Below are 19,394 nucleotides of genomic sequence, written 5' to 3' on the forward strand. Positions count from 1 at the left end.
CATCATTACTGTTATTTATTGAGCTGCTAGCATGAATCTTTCCTAGTTGGTCACTTGATAGGGCTGTTTGTTTCCTAGGGCTGACACAAGCACTTTTTATTTCTCCTTGTGTTGTAGGTATAAATTATACATAGTTTTTCTTCTTAATAATAAAATATGTGAATCATTTTGTGCTCTGCATTTAGAGATTTAATTTACTAAATAGTAAGCTTACTATTTTGAGACTGCTTATTATAATTAAAAATTTAACTCACCTGTAATTCTTTGTTGGCTAGAATAGTTTTCACAACTGTTAGATAACATTACAGTTGCTAAATACTGTATAATTTGTATATTTGAGAAAATATGCACATAGATGGAAAATATTGGCCCCTTAGAAAAGCAACAATTCTTTATTCATTTAGATATCTTATTACTTATTTTGTGAAGTCATTTCTATATTTTCCATAATAAAATGAAAAGTCATATTTATGTGTCCAATTTCAAATAAATGGGAGGCATGTAGTGAGGGCCTTCTGAAATTTTGGATTTTAAAATCATTTTTTAAATTATGAAGGAAAAATATTTATGCTTCCTTTTTTCTTTGGAAGTAATAGTAATTACTTTATATACATTCTAATCAAATTTTAAAATATTCTTTTAAATAAATAAGGTTAGACAGTAATATTTTGTATTATGTAGTGAAAATTTTTCAAACTTGTATTTCTGACATAGTTGTTTAATGTAAAATCTCTAGAGTTTTACTTTAAATTACCTAGATACATTTAGATAGTTGAGTATCTTTAAAGCATTGTCACCAACTATCCGTTTATCAAATAATGATTGAGTACAGCAGTGGTCCCAAACTGGTCCGCAACCTGTTAAGAACTGGGCCACACAGCAGGAGGTGAGTGGCGGAAGGGCGAGCGAAGCTACATCTGCCGCTGCCCATCGCCCCCCATCGCTCCCCATTGCTCGCATTACCGCCTGAACCATTGGTAGCATTACTGCCTGAACCATCGCTCGCATCCCCTCCATCGCTTGCATTACTGCCTGATCCATCGCTTGTAGTACCGCCTGAACTATCACACCCCCCATCCCCACCCCCCATGGAAAAGTTGTCTTCCGCGAAACCGGTCTCTGGTGCTAAAAAGGTTGCAGACTGCTGGAGTACAGTCTACCTGAACAGTACCTCTTAGGTATTATGGTTGATTAAAAAAGAAGAATAGGTAAAAGATGTGCTTCCTTAATCACTTGTGGTATGATACAGAGGATAGAGTAATATAGGTAGCAATTGAATGGAATTTTTATGATACTGTGTAAACAAGTAAAATATCTGCTATGTATATAATAAGCATTAGGTATAAGTTGGCATAAAATAAAGGCCTGTATAGAATTGTGGAATATTCCTTAGAGGGAAAGAAGATTCAGTTGGATGTTATGGAAATTAAGACTTTGGATGTAAAGAAAGGACAAAAAATAAATTGTGGGTGGTTTTGGCACTCATTTTCCATCATTCATTTAGTACTTATTTATTGATTGTAGTCTATGTGTCAGGCACTGTTCTGGAGACAGAAGATGTAGCTGTGAATAAGACTCTCCTGACATAGAGGAGAGGACAAATAATAAAGAAATGAATGAACAAATAAGATAATTCAGATAGTAATAAATGCTTACAAGAAAACAATACAGGAAAAGGTTATGAGAGTGAAGAGGGGAGAGTTTATAGGGAAGCCAATATAGCATGTCTAGAGGAGATTTGTGAAGAACTGACACTTGATTTGAATGAAGAGAAGTAGCCAAACAGTTTGAGATCTAGGTCACAACTTTTTAAGGTGAGGAAATATCAAGAACAAAGGCCTTGAGGAGGGAATGATGTTTGTGAATTATTGAAACAAATAAAAGGCCTGAGTGGCTGGAGCAAAAAAGGAGAGAGTGAGGTTTGCAAATGTCAAAAGTATCCATGTTTCTGATCACATAGGTCCTTGTAGGCTGTGGTCAGAAATTTGGTTTTAATTTTCTTTGGTAAGAATATGTTGCAGAGTTTTAAACAGAGGAGTGGCATGATGTGACTTAGGGTTTTATGTTTCATTTTTTTGATGGTGACATTTAAGTGTTTATTTTTTAGGTTTTAATTTACTTATTTTTAACTGTGGTAAAATACACATGATATAAAACTTAACCACTTTAACCATTTTAAAGTGTACACTTCCGTGGCATTAAGTACCTTCACTTTTACATGCACAGCCATTGTCAGCATCCATCTCCAGAACTCTTTTCATCTTACTATACTGAAACTCTGTACCCATTCCTTCCTACCACTGGCAACCACTGTCGTACTTTCTGTCTTGATGAATTTGACTACTCTAGGCATCTCATATTAGTAGAATCATACAGTATTTGTCCTTCAGTGTCTGGCTTTTTTTCACTTAGCATAATATCTTTAGGGTTCATGCATGTTGTAGCACATATTAGAATTTCCTTCCTTTTAAAGGCTGAGTAATATTCCATCATATGTATGTACCGCATTTTACTTATCGTTTCACCCATTGATGGACACTGAGTTGCTTCCACCTTTCGGTTTTTGTGAGTAATGCTGCTAGTCCCTGCTTTGGATTCTTTGGCTGTATACCCAGACGTGGAATTGCTGGTCATATAACACATGTATGATTCATATGAGATACGGATCATATTTTAATTTTTTAAATTAAATATGAAGAACTGCCATACTGCTTTCCTTAGTGGCTGCACAATTTTACACTCCCACCCACAGTGCACAAGGGTTTCAATTTCTCCATATCCTTGCCAACATTAATTTTCTGGGTTTTTTTTGATAGTAACCATCCTAGTGAGTGTGAGGTAGTATTTCATTGTGGTTTTCATTTGGCATTTCTGTAATGATTAGTGATGTTTAGCCTCTTTTCTTGTGTTATTAACTATTTTATATCTTCTCTAGAGAAATAACTATTCAGTAGTTTGCCCAGTTTTTTTTTTTTTTTTTTTGTTTAAAGCCTACTTTATTCCAGGAACTGTTCTAGGTACTGAAATTGATTTTGTACCAATTATCTTGAGAAATATATTCCCCCTTGGTCTATGTTTAGTGTCTACACATTTGATAGAAGCGTGATTACAGAGAAATGTTTCCTTTCTATGAATATAATGATAGAAGCCTGATGATAATGGATAATGGATCCTGCAGTGATGTCAGGAATTCCATAGTGGGTGGTAAGGATTTTAGTGCACTGTAGTGTCTAATGACAACAATCAGTTGTTGACACACAGAAAAACATAAGCCAAAGCCTGTCAGATCATCTTGTATTATTTTCATATTTTTTGAGAAGACAGACCTCCAGATTTCTTTTTATGTGAACCCACCAAATTTTCTTTCTTTTTTTTTTTTTTTTAAACATCTTTATTGAAGTATAATTGCTTTACAATGGTGTGGTGTGTGTTGAATTGAGTTATTTATTTTTTATTGTTGTTGAGTTGCAGGAGTTTTTTATATATTTTGGATATTAACCCCTTATCAGGTATATGATTTACAAATATTTTCTCCCATGCTGTGGATTGCCTTTTTACTTTGTTGATTATGTCCTTTGATGCATAGAAGTTTTAAATTGTGATGTAGTTTAATTAATTTTTTTCTTTTGTTGCCTGTGCTCTTGGTGTCATATCCAAGAAATCATTGCCAAATCAGAGGTTATGAAGCTTTTCACCTATGTTTTCTTCTAAGAGTTTTATATTTGTAGGTATTATATTTAGATCTTTAATCCATTTGAGTCAATTTTTATACATGGTCTAAGATAAAGGTCCAACATCATTCTTTTGCATGTGGTTATGCACTTTTCTGTACACCATGAGCTATGTTTTTAAAAGAATGAATGAATTGTGGTGAATTCCCTGGCGGTTCAGTGGTTAGGACTCCACGCTTTCACTGCCGAGGGCCCAAGTTCAATCTCTGGTCGGGGAACTAAAATCCCGCAAGCCACACAGTGTGGCCAAAAAGGGGGAAAAAAAATAAAAAAATAAAAAAAGAATGAATTGTGATAGGGTCAGGGTATGGGGCAAGAATGGAAGCAGATATATCAATGAAGATACTACTGAAATATTTCAGGCAAGAGGTGAAGGTGGCTTAGACTGATGTGATAGCAATGGTGATATGTGATATATTTAAGAGTTAAAGCAGTAGAACTTGCCTTCATGATTTGGATTTGGAGGTGAGGGAAAGATAAATCAAGAATTAATCCTAGGGTTATACTTAAGGGGACTTAGGAGCTATTTATTGAAGTAGGAAAAAATGAAGTAGAGATAGGGGAAGAGTTTTTATTGACAGTGGGTAGGTAAAATCAAGAGTTCTGTTTTGGAAAGTTAAATTTGAAATGCCCATTGGGTATACAAGTGAAGATTTCAGTTCGACAGTTGACTATGTGGGTTGAAAGTACAGGGAACCAAGAGTAGGGTTAGAGATATAGGAATCAGCAGCATGCAGGTGAGATTTGAAGGCTGTAGGATGGATGAAATAATTTAGATAGAGGAAAGGGAACAGAACTGAGCTCTGGGAAACTACAAAATTTAGAGGTAGTATAAGAAGGAGGCAGTAGGAAAGGAGACAGTGAAGAAGCAGCTACTAAGGAGAAGAACCAGGAATGTGCTATATCGCATTGAAGAAGATAAGAGAAGAAAATGTTTTAAGAAACTTAAGGTACTTATAACAGTTACTTTGCTATTTGCATGTAGTCCTAACTTCCTATGTTAGATTGTAAACTCCCTGTGGACAGTTCTATGTATCTTTGTATGCCTCGCATATAGTAGCCTAGAATTGCCTGGCATAAGCAAACGTTCAAAGAGTTTATTTTCAAAGAGCTTATTTTCCACGCAAGCACTGCTAGTCCCTGAGCAGTGATCAGGCACTGTTCTGTATCTGGAGATAATAAGGATAATTTACTCAAGGTTGGTGCAATCTGGAATGGAAAACAGACTTCTAAATATATAATTGAGATGGTGTCAAACAGAATGATACAGTGTAATAAGTACCACAAAAGAGGCATATGTACCTTTTGTTTTTTAGTTCTGTGGAAGGAAAACATATGTAGGATCAGAAAAGGTTTTATGTAGTTAAATCTTGAGTTTAGCTTTGAAGGATTAATAAGATAAGCAAGATGCAATAAGAAGTGATGTGTTTCCTGGCTGAGAGAATAGTAGGGACAGATGTAAAGCGGTATAAAAGTACAGGTATAATGTTTGAGAAAGCAGTCTTACGGTATAAAGGAGTAGCAAAATTTATGGAGATCGTGGGAAGGTAGTTAAAACTTTAAAAAAGTGTACAGTGACGATCAGGTTTTCATTTCAGAAAAATGACCCTGATGAGGCATTGGCTGGAATAATGAGATTAATGGAAGGACATTTGATTGGAGGCTATTGTAAAAATTGAAGCCATGATGTTGAGTGCCTGAAGCACTGGAAAATGTTACAGAGAGAAACAGCTTTTAGAGTTATTGCAGAGGTAGAATGGACAGTACTTGGTCTATTGAAAGTGAAGGATGATGAGGAAGGAAGAGTCATATATGACTGATATTTCTAGCTTCAGTAACTAGGTAAATAGCAATGATGTTAGCAGTCAGGGTAGAGGAGGAAGGAATGCATGATCTCTGAATAAGGGACTAGTTTCATAAATTATGTTACATTCCACCCTCAAAAGTTCTCTGTATGATAATGGTGCACCATTAAGTAAAATAAATAGCTTGGTATAGTATGACTCCTTTACACATGTGTACATAAATATTTATATACACATATACATATTTACTATATATACACATGTATACCACAGATACCATGTATGTTTTTATAAATTTAGAAAAATGTAAGGACAGGAACATAAACTGTTAATGGTTGTGTGGATTATTCTGAAAAATGGATAGGAAAGGGAGTTGGGGCCTTTCCATTATTGCTTCATTATTTAAGTGTTGCATGATTTTTTTTTTTTTTACATTATATGTTACCTTTATGCAAAGCACCAAAACAAAACAAAACAAGACAGTATGATCTGTCTATCTATCTAGATATCTGTACATTGTGTCCATCTTGAAAAAAAATGTCAGGAAGGGGTGTTTTGGTTCTCTTCAAAATATAACACATTTTTTCCCCTCTTCATAACTTTGTTCATGCTGTTGTCCACAATGACATTTCCTCTTCTTTGTGCTTTTGCCCTTGATTTAAGGCTCATCTTTATGCTCTAGCTCTCTGTTGGTGCTTTTTTTTTTTTATCTTGAGGAGCTCATAGGGATCTTGGCTTCTACTGAATTATGATAGCACATGTATTCTTATGTCCTAATTGTATTTGTATTTCTTATATATAGGTACATAACAAATTCTTACAAACGTTGCAGCTTGAAACAACATACATTTTCTATCTTATAATTTCTTTGGGTCAGGCATCTGGGCACAGCTCAGCTGGACCCTCAACTGAGAATTTTACAGGTCTGGAATAACGGTATTAGACAAGCTGTGTTCTTCCCTGGAGGTTGGAGTCCTCTTATAAGCTCACATGGTTGTTGGCAGAATTCAGTTCCTTTCACCTTTAGGACCGACGTCTCCATTTTCTTGCTGGCTGTCACTAGGATCTGATCTCAGCTCCTAGAGGCTATCCTAGCCCCTTGTCACATGGCCCTCTCACGCCATGGCAGCTTACTTTTTCAAGGCTGGTGGGAGAATCTCTTGTCAGCCAAGGCAGAGCCTATATAATGTAACATATCACAGGAGTGTCTATCCCATCATCTCTGCTATAGAAAGTAACCTAATTAAGGAATTTCTATCCCATCATCTTTGCCATATTCTATTTCCTAGAACCAAGTCCAAGATTCTGCCTAGGTTAAACTCAGTGGAATGGGATCATACAAGACCTTGACTCATTGGAGGTCACCTTAGAGTGTGTCCACCATAGCACATCTATTCGTATTTAAAGCTGGAAAGGACCTCAGAGTATTCTCTTCCTCTCCAACTAAAATATAAGGAAAGTTCATCTCCAGTGCTTAACATCTTTATAGCATAGTAGGTATTGAATAGATATTTGACAGTGATTCAAAAGGCAGAGGGAATCGTGCACAAAAATGTTAATAGATCAGAGTAAATACTCAGAAGACTTATTCAGTTATATTGTGTATGAAATGGTTAAGGGTTGATATTTTAGGGCATGGTGAAATTGAGAGCATAAATTAAATCTGGAAATATTACGGAGGAGATATTGGCAGTATTTGCTGATTGATTAGGGACCTGGAGGAAGGTGGTAGCGAAGAGGGAGGGACTAGAATAACTTTGAGGTTGCTTGTTTGGGGACTGAGAGGCTGGTGTGCCAGTGACTAATCAATTCAATTAATATTTGAGTGCTGTGAGGCAGTATATTGATGTTAAATTCACAATGTGGTTTTTGGTCTCTAGAGAGTAACTAAAGCACAAACCAACATCTACACTATGAAAGCAGTTGCTTTCTCTATCTGTAGAGTCATAGGAAGTTATTCATTAGCAGGTTTTAAAATTGCACTAGGGATTGTTTTTATCTATAATGCCTGAATGTGTACTGTTTACCCTAATGATGTTACCCAAAAATCATAGATAGGACATTGCATTAGCTTCTGAAGTGACTGGGAGACAGTTTGGGGTTAATGGAGAGGGTCTGACAGACCTGGAATCAAATTATTAGTAGTGTATATGAACTTAATACAGATATGGAAAAAGTGGTAGGAGAGCAGGAAGCCTTTTTATTTTCCTTAGGGATTTTCTCTTTTCCTTTCTTTTAATTATTGCTTGTTGTAAAACTTAGAAAAATAGGGAAATATGAGGAGGAGGACATATAGCCTAACTTTCTAGAGAAGGGGGTGGAACACTTTTTTTTGTAAAGGGCCAGATAGTAAGTATTTTAGACTTTGCAGGCCATATGGTCTCTGTCACTACTACTCAACTTTATGTAGTATTATAATGTGATAACAGCCATAGATAATAGTTAAACAGATGGGCATGGCATGGCATGGCTTTGTTCCAATAAAACATTATTAACAAAAATAGTTGGCAGGCCAGATTTGGCTCACATGCCATAATTCTAATAATTCTGACCTTATTCTCAATGACTGGAAATTTGGTATATTTCCTTTCATATTTTTCCCAAACTCATATTGTACATAATATTCTTCAAAAATTTTTTCCACTTAATAATATATTGTGGAAAAACTTCTGTTGTTAAGTCAGAAGAATCTATCTCATTATATGATTGTATATTTTGGTTCTTTCAGTTTTTCACTCTTATTAAGTGTTATAGGGAACTTCCTTGTACACACACACATCTTTCTGCACTTGTGAGAACATATTCATATGGCAGGTTACTAGGATTGCTTTGTATCAAAGTCTATGCATACTTAATTTATACATATTTTTAAAATTAATATTTATTGAAGTATACAGTAGTTGATTTACAATGTTGTGTTAGTTTCAAGTGTACAGCAAAGTGAATCAGTTATACATATACATATATCCACTCTTTTTTAGATTCTTTTCCCATATAGGTCATTACAGGGTATTGAGTAGAGTTCCCTGTGCTATACAGTAGGTCCTTATTAGTTATCTATTTTATATATAGTAGTGTGTATATGTCAATCCCAATCTCCCCATTAATCCCTCCCCCCTCCCCTTGGTAACCATAAGTTTGTTTTCTACATCTGTGTTAATTTATATTTTTGAGAAAAATGTTGCTACAGGGACTTCCCTGGTGGCACAGTGGTTAAGAATCCACCTGCCAATGCAGGGGACATGGGTTTGAGCCCTGGTCCGGGAAGATCCCACATGCCGCGCAGCAACTAAGGCCGTACACCACAACTACTGAGCCTGCGCTCTAGAGCCCACGAGCCACAACTGCTGAGCCCACGCACCACAACTACTGAAGCCTGCGCACCTAGACCTGTGCTCCACAACAAGAGAAACCACTGCAATGAGAAGCCCGCACACCGCAACAAAGAGTAGCCCCAGCTCGCTGCAACTAGAGAAAGCCTGTGTGCAGCAACGAAGACCCAGTGCAGCCATAAATGAATAAAGAAATAAATTTATTTATTTATTTATTTTTAAAAAGTTGCTACAAAGAGATGCAAGAACCCCATGGAATGTCTGTAGACATGCCATTGTTGATGACTGTTGGGTCTAACTTTTATAGGTGGGCATTATCTAATTGCAGTTTAGCTGCTCTTGCTATTGACATAAAGAACATAATCGTAGCCCTGCCCATTCTATCTCTCCAGTTCCTTTAAAGAAGGGAGTTTAGAAGACTTTTATATAACATATTCCAGAAGACTGCCATTTCGATAAAATGATCATTCTGTTGGTATTTATGGTAGGTGAATGGTATTATGGAAGCATTTACCAAGAATGGGTCAATCGTTTATATATTCAGGGTATTTTTTTGCAATGTTTAAAAGTGTATGATCATTACTAGCGTTCAGTATGAATCATTATATGGAGAGGTCTGTAGTATCACCAAAGTTAATCATCTGTTAAACTCTTGACTTCTATTACCATAAATTTGTTAAAAAAACATTTTTTTATAGAGAAGATTTTTAAAAATATTTATTTTATTAGCATTTATTTTTGGCTGCATTGGGTCTTCATTGCTGTGTGCAGGCAAGCGGGGACTACTCTTCGTTGGGGTGCGCCAGCTTCTCATTGCAGTGGCTTCTCTTGTTGTGGAGCATGGGCTCTAGGTGTGCGGCCTTCAGTAGTTGTGGCACGCAGGCTCTGTAGTTGTGGTGCATGGGCTTAGCTGCTCCGCGGCATGTGGGATCCCCCTGGACCAGGGCTCAAACCCGTGTCCCCTGCATTGGCAGGCGGATTCCACCACTGCGCCACCAGGGAGGCCCCAAAAAATATTTTTTTATACAAGATGATTCATATGGTATATATTTTTTGGTGTGCCTTTGCTTAACACTGTTAGTGAAATTAACTTTGTTGTGCATAACAGTAGTTGTTTCTTTTTAGTGTTTTATTATATGAATATTCCACCATTTAGAAAATTCATTTTATTCTTAATGGGCATTTGGGTAGTTGCTAGTGTTTGGCTGTTATAAATAAAGTTGCTGTAAACATTCTGTTAAGTATATTTTGTGATTGTGAGAGTCCCTGTAGTTTCATATCCTTGCCAAATTTTGATACTAGAGTCTTTTTTTTTTTTAATATAGTGTTTCTGGTGGGGTGTAGTATATTTTTTATGGTTTTAATTTGTATCTCCCTGATGATTAGTAATCCTGAACACCTCAACACCTTTTCATGAACTTATTTGCCATTTGGAAATCTTTTGTGAAGTGCTTATTTGTGTATTTGGTTGTTTTTATTTACTGTGATTATTTCCTTTTCTTTATTTCTAAGATTTTCTTATGTATTTCAGATATAATTTCCTTGTTGACTATAAGTATTCCAAATCTCCCTTACTAAAGTTTGCCTTTTAATTCTCTTAATGTTGGCTTTCATAAGCATAAATCGTTAATTTAATCAATTTTCTTCTTTATGGTATGTGTACTTTATATTTTGTTAAAGAAATCTTTATTTTAACCTAAGTCATGAAGATACTCTCTTATGTAATCTTCTTCTAGAAGTGTTTAGGTCTTGTCTGTGATCCATTTAGAATTGATCTGTTTGTATGGTTTGAGATAGTAGTCAAGGTTAATTTTGTCCACACGAACATCAGTTGATTGATGCAGGACCAGTTCTTGAAATACTCCATCTTCCTCTTATTGCAGTAAATATGGAATCTGGTGTAAAATATAATATATATATTTGTATATTAAATATTTATATAAAAATATATTTCCATATTAAATATTTATATATAACATTTATATAATTATTTATATATTAAATATATATATATTTGTTTCTGCACATTCTTTTCTGTTTCATTGGTCTGTTCATCTGTCTTTGCCCCAGTACCACATTGTCTTAATTGCTGTATCTTTATAATAAATCCTAATATTTGATAGTGTAAGTCCTCTATTAGGATTATGATTATTATTCCTCCTCTTTTCCCTTCTTCAAGAGTGTCTCAGATATTCTTTGTTCTTTACATTTTCCTATAACTTTTAGAATAAAGTTGCCAAATTACACAGAAAGACCTGCTAAGATTGGGATTGGGATTCATTATGATGCCAAAAACTTGGCCTCTGTGCACTGGAACTGAATCGAATCTCAGAGACAGAGTTTTGGGTGAAGTAGAAAAGAATAGCTTTATTGCTTTGCCAGGCAAAGGGGGACACAGTGGGCTCCTGCCCTCAAAAACTGTGTGTCCCAACCTGGGAGGATTTGGTGAGGAGTTTTTATAGCAGTTGTTCAATGGCAGGGTCACTGATAAGATCAGGGTATGCACAGGCCTCTTTAATCTGGTCTCTGGTAATTTCTTGATGAGCTTCTCTGGTTCCTTTAATCTGTCCACTGGTGCTCTTCTCTGGAATGAAGAATGCCCACATCTTCCATTTGTTGGGGGTTTTAGTTCTATAACGAGCACAAAAGATATTGTTCTGTATATCCCTTGAGGCAGAACCAGGACCCTGCCCCAAAGCTGCACTATTGTTTTTCGGCAGCTCCTCTCTTGTATCTGCATCCTCTCTCTTACCTGATTAGCAACTGCTTCAGTCTCCCCTTTGGAACTCAGGGAAGGCCATGGAGGCTGGAGTCTGTTCCCTACAAACAAGGAACGGGGGACACAGGAAGGCTTCCGTACCCAGGAGCACCACAGGGTCCTGCTTGGTTTCACTATGAAACTTTACTATCTTTGTTGGAAGATTTTTAATCACAGTTTCAATTTCATTACTTGTGATTGGTCTGTTCATATTTTCTATTTCTTCCTGGTTCAGTGTTGGAAGGTTATACCTTTCTAAGAATTTGTCCATTTCTTCCAGGTTGTCCATTTTATTGGTATATAGTTGCTTGTAATAGTCTCTTATGATGCTTTGTATTTCTACGGTGTCTGTTGTAACTTCTCTTTTTTCATTTCTAATTTTGTTGATTTGAGTCCTCCACTCTTTTTCTTGATGAATCTGGCTAAAGGTTTATCAATTTTGTTTATCTTCTCAAAGAACCGGCTTTTAGTTTTATTGATCTTTGCTGGTTTTTTTTGTTTGTTTCTGTTTCATTTATTTCTACTCTGATCTTTATGGTTTCTTTCATTCTGCTAACTTTGGGTTTTGTTTGTTTTTCTTTCTCTAGTTCCTTTAGCTGTAAGGTTAGATTGTTTATCTGAGATTTGTGTTGTTTCTTGAGGTAAGATTGTATTGCTATAAACTTCCCTCTTAGAACTGCTTTTGTTGCATCACATAGGTTTTGGGTCATTGTATTCTCATTGTCATTCGGTTCTAGGTATTTTTTGATTTCCTGTTTGATTTCTTCAGTGATCTCTTGGTTATTTAGTAGCATTTTGTTTAGCCTCCATGTGTTTGTGTTTTTTACGGTTTTTTCCCTGTAATTTATTTCTAGTCTCCTAGCGTTGTGGTCAGAAAAGATGCTTGATACGATTTTAATTTTCTTAAATTTACCAAAGCTTGATTTGTGACCCAAGATGTGATCTATCCTGCAGAATGTTCCGTGTGCACTTGAGAAGAAAATATAATCTGCTGTTTTTGGGTGGAATGTCCTATAAATATCAATTAAAACTATCTGGTCTGTTGTGTCATTTAAAGCTTGTGTTTCCTTATTTTCTGTTTGGATCATCTGTCCATTGGTGTAAGTGAGGTGTTAAAGTCCCCCAGTATTATTATGTTACTGTTGATTTCCTCTTTTATAGCTGTTAGCAGTTGCCTTATGTATTGAGGTGCTCCTCTGTTCGGTGCATATATATTTATAATTGTTATATCTTCTTCTTGGATTGATCCCTTGATCATTATGTAGTGTCCTTCCTTGTCTCTTGTAACATTCTTTATCTTAAAGTCTATTTTATCTGATATGAATATTGCTACTCCAGCTTTCTTTTGATTTCCATTAGCATGGAATATCTTTCTCTATCCCCTCACTTTCAGTCTGTATGTGTCTCTAGGTCTGAAGTGTGTCTCTTGTGGACAGCATACAGGTGGGTCTTGTTTTTGTATCCATTCAGCGAGCCTGTGCCTTTTGGTTGGAGCATTTAATCCATTCACATTTAAGGTAATTATATGTATGTTCCTGTTACCATTTTCTTAATTGTTTTGGGTTTGTTTTTGTAGGTCCTTTTTTTCTCTTGTGTTTCCCACTTAGAGAAGTTCCTTTAACATTTGTTGTAGAGCTGGTTTGGTGGTGCTGAATTCTCTTAGCTTTTGCTTGTCTGTAAAGCTTTTGATTTCTCCATCAAATCTGAATGAGATCCTTGCTGGGTAGAGTATTCTTGGTTGTAGGTTCTTCCCTTTCATCACTTTAAATATATCATGCCACTCCCTTCTGGCTTGCAGAGTTTCTGCTGAGAAATCAGCTGTTAACCTTATGGGAGTTCCCTTGTATGTTATTTGTTGTTTTTCCCTTGTTGCTTTCAATAATTTTTCTTTGTCTTTAATTTTTGCCAGTTTGATTACTGTGTGTCTCGGCATGTTTCTCCTTGGGTTTATCCTGCCTGGGACTCTCTGCGCTTCCTGGACTTGGGTGGCTCTTTCCTTTCCCATGTTAGGGAAGTTTTCGACTATAATCTCTTCATATATTTTCTCGGGTCCTTTCTCTCTCTCTTCTCATTCCGGGGCCCTAAAATGTGAATGTTGGTGCATTTAATGTTGTCCCAGAGGTCTCTTAGGCTGTCTTCATTTCTTTTCATTCTTTTTTCTTTATTCTGTTCCACAGCAGTGATTTCCAGCATTCTGTCTTCCAGGTCACTTATCCATTCTTCTGCCTCAGTGATTCTGCTATTGATTCCTTCTAGTATATTTTTCATTTCGTTTATTGTATTGTTCATCTCTGTTTGTTTGTTCTTTAATTCTTCTAGGTCTTTGTTAAACATTACTTGCATCTTCTCGATCTTTGCCTCCATTCTTTTTCCGAGGTCCTGGATCATCTTCACTATCATTCTGAATTCTTTTTCTGGAAGGTTGCCTATCTCCACTTCATTTAGTTGTTTTTCTGGGGTTTTATCTTGTTCCTTCATCTGGACATGGTTCTCTGCCTTTTCATTTTGTCTGTCTTTCTGTGATTGCGGTTTTCGTTCCGCCGGCTGCAGGATTGTAGTTCTTCTTGCCTCTGCTGTCTGCCCTTTGATGGATGAGGCTATCAAAACTTTACTATATTTATTTTCTGTGCGTTGGCTTCTGTTTGGTTTTCATTCACTTGGTGTTGTCTCTTATTTTACCTGTTCACTGGTGATTTTTAAAAAAATATTTTATTGGAGTATAGTTGATTTACAATGTTGTGTTAGTTCCTGCTGTACAGCAAAGTGAATCAGTTATACATATACATATATCCAATCTTTTTTAGATTCTTTTCCCATATAGGTCATTACAGAGTATTGAGTAGAGTTCCCTGTGCTATACAGTAGGTACTTATTAGTTATTTATTTTATTATATAGTAGCATGTATATGTCACGTTCATTTGTGATTGAATGTTGGACATTGTATTTAATAATGCAGGAAATTGTATTTAACAGTCTCTAGATGGTGTTATCTTCCTGTAGAGAGGATTTCCTTTTGATTTTTGATTAATAGTTAAATTAGGTGCCAATTATGTTAATTTAAGACTGAGCTGATTCAAAGGTGGAATTTTTAAAATCTTTGTGAGAGTTTGCCTTATTTACAGTTTGCCTACTCCTATCTCACAGCCCTTCTAGGTTTTCTTAAAGCCCAGGGTTTTACAATGAGTCTACAGCACTGTTCTTTATGGTTTTTTTTTTTTTCTTCTCACCGTATGAGATTCTGAAAATTTTGTTTAGTTATTTGGCTGCCAGTTAATCTACGTGCAAATCCCATAATGTTGTTTGAGGGTCTGTTTTCATGTTTTTGAGAACTGTTGTTTGTTTCCTGGGGTATACTTGGACTCCTTTTGTAAGCCTCGGTAAACTACTAGGATTCCTCTACCTTGACAGGTTATAAAATTCAATTTTTGTCCCAGCTCTATAAGACTTATAACAGCTCTGTTTAGCTTCTCTGTTCCCGCCTGTGAATAGCAAATGTGTCAATGGGAAAGGTCATGCTGAACATCTTCTCTAGGATCCTGGCTGTTTAAATCTTGGCTACCTTGGAAACTCTCCAATACCTTAAAAAAGATTAAAAGATAAATTTAATCTAGCATTTTCAGTTGCTTTTCTTGGATAGTTAGTTTGATAAAAGCGAATCTGCTGTTGCCAGAAGGATAACTTTTTGCTGTTATGTTCTTCAATTATTTAGTGTAAAATAATGGTCCTTCATTTGGTATGATGTCAGAAAAGGAGAGTAAATGTTCTTCCCTCTCCCAAGTAATAAAATACACCACTTTTGAGCAATGAATAATCATATATGTCGTGTGTATACATATATTTATTTGACGATGTTTATCTCTTTATAGGTTGCTTAGCCAAACCATGAAGGATCACCTAGTAAGAGTAGCAAATGAAGCTGAATTTATCCTGAGCAGGCAGCGAGCAGAGGATATTCACAGACATGCGGAATTTGAGGTAGGTTAAACCTAGGAGTGGTGTGAGGAAGGTACCATTTTAAAATGTTAGTCATGGGAAACTGTGTAGGTAAAATGGCAGCATGGTCTTAGCAAACATGTATTATCAAAAAATTAAAAATAAATTTGTGAGAGAATCATGGGCATTCTAGGCAGATAGTGCAAGACTCTGTAGCCTTGACTTTGATAGTTTTCCGATAAAGTAAAATAGTGAAGGATTTTTGCCCTCTCTAGGCAAGACAGAGCTAGTTAACTGGAAATGAAAACCCCTATGATAGATAAGATCCTTTAGTTTCTAGAGAGAAGCTGAACAAGCGGCATAAAGTTTCTTTAACCTTGAGGTGGTAGCTGAGGAACTGAGGGAGAATACAGCTTTCTTCTTGGATCCTCACGGGGGGACCAAGTGAAAGACCCATCCTGGGCCAGTGCTTGTCTCAGCAGTTGCTTCTGAACATTTGTAACTAACGTGAATTCATAGAGGAAATTAATGGTGTTATAGCTGTATAAATTACAAAAATTCACACTGAAGGTGAACTAGAAGCATTTGACAGGAAAATTTGTTAAAAATTTGGAAAAAAAATTAAAAAGCACCATCTGGGTTCTTTCTAACATATTAACAGTGGATAATTCAAATGTTGCTGATATTTCTCTGGTACATTAAAAATGATGAAAACCTCTCCCAGTTCATTTTATACACCCTTCATAGTATGAAAAAAGGTACTGGAAAAATAAAACTGTAGAAGACAAACTTCAGTTAACAATATAGGCACAAAATTCTAACTAAAACTTTAACCAACATAATCCAACAATGTAATGAAAGAACTATACAATTGACTCTTGAACAACAGAGGTTTAAACTGTGGGGGTCCACTTATCAGCCAATATTTTTGATAGTAAATACTAGAGTACCACAGAGTCTGCGGTTGGTCGAAATTACAGATGTGGAGGAACCTTGGACATGGAAGGCCGACTATAAATTATATGTGTATTAACTTCCATGTTTTTCAAGGGTTAGCTGTATAGTGTGGACTGCTTATAATTTATTTATGGATGCTAAAGATTTGATATTAAGATATCTACCTATAAAATAAATTATATCACCAAATTAAAAATAGGAAAATCATGTGAAGATATCAATAAATGTAGAAAAAAGCATATTACAAATTTTAGTATGCAGCCCTAATGAAACTGAGAAAGAAAATGTATATCAGAAAACAATCTAAATATGATAATGACTATTTACTAAATATTATTTAAAATGTTTAAAGCCGTTTCTATTAAAATCAGGAAAAAAGAGTGATTGATATCTTCTATTAACATTAACAAAATTTTTTAATGTTTTTGCAAGTGCAAAATATTGTTAATATAATTGGTAGATAAAGAAGACGTAATATTACTTTCAGATTGCTCATGCTCTGATCTAGGAAAATCTAAGAGATTCTTGAACATTTTTCTACCAGAATTAATAGGGACTTTAGTAAGATTATTGGATATAAGATAAATATGCAGACAAATTAATAGATTATCTTTTGAGTAGCAAGCAGTAGCCAGCTAAGAATGGAAATCAGAAATGTATACAGTTAGGACAAAAGTACTATTTTGGGTTGAATTCTCTAAGAAATGTACAGACACTATTTGTAACAAAAGTATAAAATCTCATTAATACAATGCAAAATATAACCTGCTGGAGAATCATTCCATGCTGGGTAGTGTATCTTGCTCTGTGTGTGTAAGAGAGAGAGACAGCAACAGAGACATAGAATCCTTCTTTTATTTTGAAATAATTTGAGACTTATAGGAGGGTTATGAGTAGTACAAGAACTACTCTTCAACATTCTCCTAGATTCTGTAATTGTTAAAAGTTTAACACATTTGCTTCTCTCCTCTTTTTCTTTGTTTTTCTGAATTTGAGAGTAAGTTGAAGCCATGATACCCTTTTACCCCTAATTACTTCAGTGAGAATTTCCTGTGCCCATTCTCTGTTTTAACCTTGTACAGTTACCAAATCAGAGAATTAACACTGGTACAATGCTATTATTTAAATATAGACCTTATTCATATTTTTCCAAATGTCTTCATAAAGTTCTTTATAGTCAAAAAGAGAAAATATTACTGCCCCAAAAGATGTCAGTTTTTCTCAAATTAATATGTAAATTCAATACAGTAACATTAGCATATCATTACATTAGAATAACAGTGGAGTATTTGAAATTTAAATATACCTTTAAAAATATCTAAATATCAAAATCTTCCACAAAATATATTTGGATATGCAAATATCCAGTTAATGTGGGAAAGAAATGCATTAGTGTAGCCCTAAGATTTATGAAATAAGAATATTGAGGATGTACTTGATTTCCCAGATAAACAATACTAATTTAAACAATACTATGAAGACAATATATATTAAAAAATCTTCCAGATGGAGTAAAGATATAGGATGAAAGATGACATAGTAAGTATTTTAGAAACAGATTTGGAAAACTATAAAAGCGGCACTGAGGCATATGGGAGAATTTTTAAACTAAGACAGGCCACTTAGAAAGTATAAAAAGTAAACGTCTGTTACTACATATAATATTAAGCTGAGGAAGCATACCATCAACAACATGGAAAGACATAATGGAACATGGAAAGACTGATAAATTAGTATGTTTACTATATTAATAATTCTCATGAAATAAGTGAAAAATTGACCCAACAGGCAAATATTCAGAGGACAGGAATAGGGATTTCACAGAAGAATGTAAGTTACCAGTAACATTTAGAATGCTACTCAAATGATTGAATATTTACACAAATATTTAGGGAAATGTAAATTAGAGAAATCATGATATAACTTCTCTGTTCTCAGGTTGAGAGAAAGAAAGAGTGATAGCTAGTACTGTTGAAGGAGATAGGGGAGATGAGATGGGCAATGGTATTCTCATATTTTTAGTGGAAATGTACATTTTTGTGTTATGGGAAGGCAATATGTTCATATGTATTTTAATAATAATTATATAGGCATGTGCACACACACCCATTTACTCAATAACCCTATTCTGTGAATATATCTTTAAGAAAAAAGTAATAGTATATAAGCATAGATATGTAAACCTGCTTATTGTAGTGTCGTATGTAAATTTAAGAAAATAAAAACAACAATAGAAAAACAAGGAAATGTTTCTTTAACAAAAGAACCATCATTTTCTCAATGAACAGGACGTTAGTAAATTATCAAAAAATGCAGAGGTTGATGGCTTGATTTTTTTTTAATAAGAGCTTTATTCATATCTTTGTTTTTTAAATTGTATACTTTAATCCACAACCTGCTATGAAAGTTGAAGATATTAGTCCTCTCATAATTCTTTTTCTTTTTTTTCTCTTCAACTTCTAATTTTTAAAGTTGTATTTTATTTTTCATATTGTCTAAATATGTAACACTTATTTATTTTAACCACAATTCTGATAGTACTTGAGTGTTTGTAATATATTTAAGTGAATTCATTACCCCACCCCCTCTTTTATTAGTCATAATAATTTCTTAATTTCCCCCAGGTTCTTTCTTTGGGCTCAATTCTTTTTTTTTTCCCCCCAGAAAGAAAAGTAGGAGAAACATTTATTTTACCATTTATTATGCTCTGTTTAAATTTGACTGAAAAAAATACACATATAGAAATGTGCACATATCAGTAGTGTGCAGTTCAATGAATTTTCACAAACTGACCACACCTGGGTAATCAGTCCTCAGATTAAGAAATAAAATATTACCAGCAGTTTAGAGCCCCCTTCTAGTCTATAACCTTTTAAG

General features: G+C 34.9%; 1 protein-coding gene across 4 annotated transcripts in view; it reads left to right on the plus strand.

Moving 5' to 3' along the window:
* Window positions 1–19,394, plus strand: part of LRBA (LPS responsive beige-like anchor protein) — a 776,641-nt gene that overhangs the window by 278,827 nt on the left and 478,420 nt on the right. For all 4 annotated transcript variants that reach the window (XM_061192552.1, XM_061192551.1, XM_061192553.1 and 1 more), the window contains exon 36: window positions 15,494–15,602. In XM_061192552.1, the coding sequence (XP_061048535.1) occupies window positions 15,494–15,602 (109 nt within the window). The remainder of the gene's footprint in view (window positions 1–15,493; window positions 15,603–19,394) is intronic.

Source organism: Eubalaena glacialis, chromosome 5 (genome assembly GCF_028564815.1).
Source record: "Eubalaena glacialis isolate mEubGla1 chromosome 5, mEubGla1.1.hap2.+ XY, whole genome shotgun sequence".
Classification (NCBI taxonomy): Eukaryota; Metazoa; Chordata; class Mammalia; order Artiodactyla; family Balaenidae; genus Eubalaena; species Eubalaena glacialis.